Source organism: Erinaceus europaeus, chromosome 9 (genome assembly GCF_950295315.1).
Source record: "Erinaceus europaeus chromosome 9, mEriEur2.1, whole genome shotgun sequence".
Lineage (NCBI taxonomy): Eukaryota > Metazoa > Chordata > Mammalia > Eulipotyphla > Erinaceidae > Erinaceus > Erinaceus europaeus.
Window position 1 is genome coordinate 57,328,525 of NC_080170.1, and position 3,593 is coordinate 57,332,117.

The following is a 3,593-nucleotide window of genomic DNA, read 5'->3' on the forward strand; positions in this document are numbered from 1 at the left end:
TAGTGTTAAGCATTTATCATCTTTCACAAAATACATTTAGATAATACAATAATGGTACATGCATGTAAAATGAAATAAAACTGGTATTTATCATTATACAGATAATGATGCAGCGTTTAGTACCTAAGACATAATCATGTAAATATTGCGATTCTTGTGTGTAAATACCCATCATATGTTCCATGTACCTTGATAATGTTTTGTTTATCCTTGTTATATAGATTATGCTTTCAATAGTGGCAAATCTTACAATTGTGAGAGAATTTATCCTCTTGGGGTTTCCTAACAGTGAAAATGTGTCCATCCTGCATTCTGTTTTCTTCTCTTTGATTTACTCCTGTGCCCTCATGGGGAATGTTCTCATCATTATCATCACAACTGTGGACCAGCATCTCCACTCCCCCATGTACTTCTTCTTGAAGAATCTCTCCTTCCTGGATCTCTGCCTGATCTCAGTCACAGTTCCCAAATCCATTGCCAACTCTTTGACTCATAACAGCTCTATCTCACTCTGTGGCTGTGTAGTCCAAGTATTTCTACTGATTTTTTCTTTAGCCACAGAGTTGCACCTGCTCACAGTGATGAGCTTTGACCGCTATGCAGCCATCTGCCATCCCCTGCACTATGAAGTCATCATGAACAGGAACATGTGTGTGCAGTTGACAGCTATGTCTTGGCTGGGTGGGTGTCTGATTGCAGTGATGCACACGGCTGGCACTTTCTCCTTATCCTACTGTGAGTCCAATGTGGTCCACCAGTTCTTCTGTGATATTCCCCAGCTGTTGGCTATTTCCTGCTCAGAAAGTTTAATAGCAGAACTTGTTCCCATTTTCATTAGTGTGCTAGTGGATATGTGCTGTTTTATTTTTATTGTCATTTCCTATCTTTATATATTTTGCACTGTCAAGAAGATTTCATCAACAGAAGGCCAATTGAAAGCCTACTACACTTGTGTTCCCCACCTAGTGGTGGTACTATTATTTGTCTCCACTGGTTTCTTTGCTTATCTAAAGCCAACTTCTGACTCTCCTTCCATTTCAGACCTTATAATTTCTATGTTCTACACTATGGTTCCCCCCACCTTTAATCCTATTATCTACAGTTTAAGAAACCATGCCATGAAGATGGCAGTTGGAATATTATTAAAGTGGATATTCACCAAGTAAAAGTTATCTTCTTTTCTCACAATAGTATATGTATAATTCTTTTCCCACTTACTTAGTATTTAATTAAAATATTTTCCAACATTTACAGTTATTAGGATAGTGTTATATTTATAAAAATTTGATAAGCTTTGCAAAAATACATAACACAAAAGTCACAACTCCAATAACAATATACTTCAACATATTCTTATTTTATCAAGGATGATAAATGATTTGTCTAGGTGGTAAATAAAGTGGCATTGTAATAATGAGTATATGTCATTAATATTTGTACAAACCCACAGAATATAAATACCTAAGTGAGAAACTAATGTAAATACTGACATAATATAAGATGTCAAAGTAGGTACATCTCAATATCTCTGCCACTATCCAAAGTAAATAAAATCTTATTGACCAGTTGTCAAGGGGATTTTTAGTTTTCTTATTTTCCCATAATTTTTAACAAGGGTCTTTTGTTAAAAGTGCCTTTTAAAGATATTTTTCCTTTGTTTGATCTGTTGTTTACCTTATATTAATTTTGTCTTTTCCAGTAATTTACTGAGTTCTGGCTTGTTAGTTATTGCTTTCATATCCTTGCTACTGTACCTAAAAAGTAATCACCATACCCAAGCTCATCTAAGTTTTCTTCTATGTTATACTTAGCATTTTGTATTTTAGTGTTTTACATTCAGGTCTTTGATGTAATCCACTTTGTGATAAAATTTATAAAATGTCTATGGAAAATTAATGTGATATATTATATAAACACAAAGAAAGATAAAACCAGAAAGAAGTTGTGATAAGATTTAGCACCCATTTCTGATTAAAATATTCAATGGTGCTTAGAAGGTAAATATTTAAATATGTAATACATGTAATATTGATATGATAATCCCATAACTAACATAATACTTGGCAGGAAACTGAATTCTTTTTTTCTCCCTCTTTGTACTTTATTGAGAAATTAATGGTTATAATACAATTGATACATAGGTACAACCTCTTATCACCTGATTACTCTAAATACTGTCTTCATTTACCACATTTATTAATTCACACAATGAAGAACAAATTGGTTGCTTTCATATGGTACAATAAAGAATAAAGTTGCTAAAAACTTCTAGAGGTTTGGCTAAATAGTAGCAACAGCTGCAGTTTCCTCTCCCCACTCAACTAGTAATAGCAAAGAGGATAATCTGAGAGCACAGCAAGATAAGACTAGGATCACTCCAGGAACCCACCAAGCCATAGGTGAGTGCAAACACATGTGGCTCATGGACAGAGGGACTTAAGGAGAGTTTCCAGGGGCTAAAAGTCCATACCTACTAGGGAGCAGATGGTACTAGTCCAGCAGTCTACTAGTTGAAACACCGACTCCAGTCTGAGTTTTATCAACAAAAAGACTGCTGAAGGGAGGAGAACTTAATCCTCAACAATTTACAACTGTAGGTCTCCACTTCTGTTGCCCTCCAAGGGCTAGAACAACAACAATGAAGTCCTATACTGACATTGGTGGGTGAGGTGGTCAAGAGAGTTTGACGAGTGACTCAGGAGAAAATTTATACTCCCAGTGGTCAAGAGTTGTGGCTATATAATAGGAAATTTTTCACATTGTTCTTGTGATAAATTAGGAAAAAGGGTGAATAATTCCCTCAGAAATCAGGATTTATCCAGAAAAACAGGGCCACAGAGATCAACCCAGCTCAGCTCTGCTCTGTTCCAACTGAGTATGGCGTGGGGATTAGGCCCAGGGCTTTGGATGCTTGGGGCATGGGAGTTGCTTTGCATAAACACTGTACTATCAAACCCCCACCTTGATTTCTCTCTTGGTCCTGAGTGAGTGATTAAGATAAACAATATACTTATAGTTAAAAAACTCTAAGACTCCCATAGACTGCAAGCAAGATAAATAAGATAAAAGGGTTTAACAGTCACTTCTTCACTCAGTGATTGAGATAACATTGAAACTACTGTTAATTTTCATAACTGTGAATTTTTACTACATTATTTAGACATACAAGCAAGTGTGATTAGTGTATTGGAAAGTACTGAGAGAGGGGCCTCATAACACACCAAATACAATGGTTAAGCTAAGAAGAAACATTGGGAAAATGAATCAGGAAAAAAGCCTAGCTAAAAGCACCCAAAGGTAGAAGCACATAAGAAAGAAGACAAATACCCAAAAACTAATTGATGCAATAGATAGAGGAGTGAGGAAAGCTTTTGAAAGTAATATCAGAAATGGGGAAACATGAATGAGACTCTGAAAGAAAATGCTAATTATCTTAAGGTAATTAGAGAGCTGAAATAGCTACACTAAGAGCACAACTAGCTGACAAGATAATACAGGATCAGAATATGGTAGTAAAATAGTTGAGCTTCAGTAAACAACAGAGGGGAGAGAACAGAATAAGTGAAGCAGAAAACATAATTAGCAAGATCTAG

At 35.6% G+C, this 3,593-nt stretch overlaps 1 protein-coding gene across 1 annotated transcript; it reads left to right on the plus strand.

The window, feature by feature from the left end:
* Nucleotides 1-224: 224 nt before the first annotated feature.
* On the plus strand, nt 225-1,166 carry LOC103126932 (olfactory receptor 14A16-like). The gene has a single exon (XM_007537859.1). The coding sequence runs from the start codon at nt 225-227 to the stop codon at nt 1,164-1,166; it is 942 nt and encodes a 313-aa protein (XP_007537921.1).
* Nucleotides 1,167-3,593: the final 2,427 nt, after the last annotated feature.

Bases quoted from the DNA above. Each gene is read 5' to 3' on its own strand.
- LOC103126932 (XM_007537859.1), top strand. From the start codon at position 225: ATGCTTTCAATAGTGGCAAATCTTACAATTGTGAGAGAATTTATCCTC.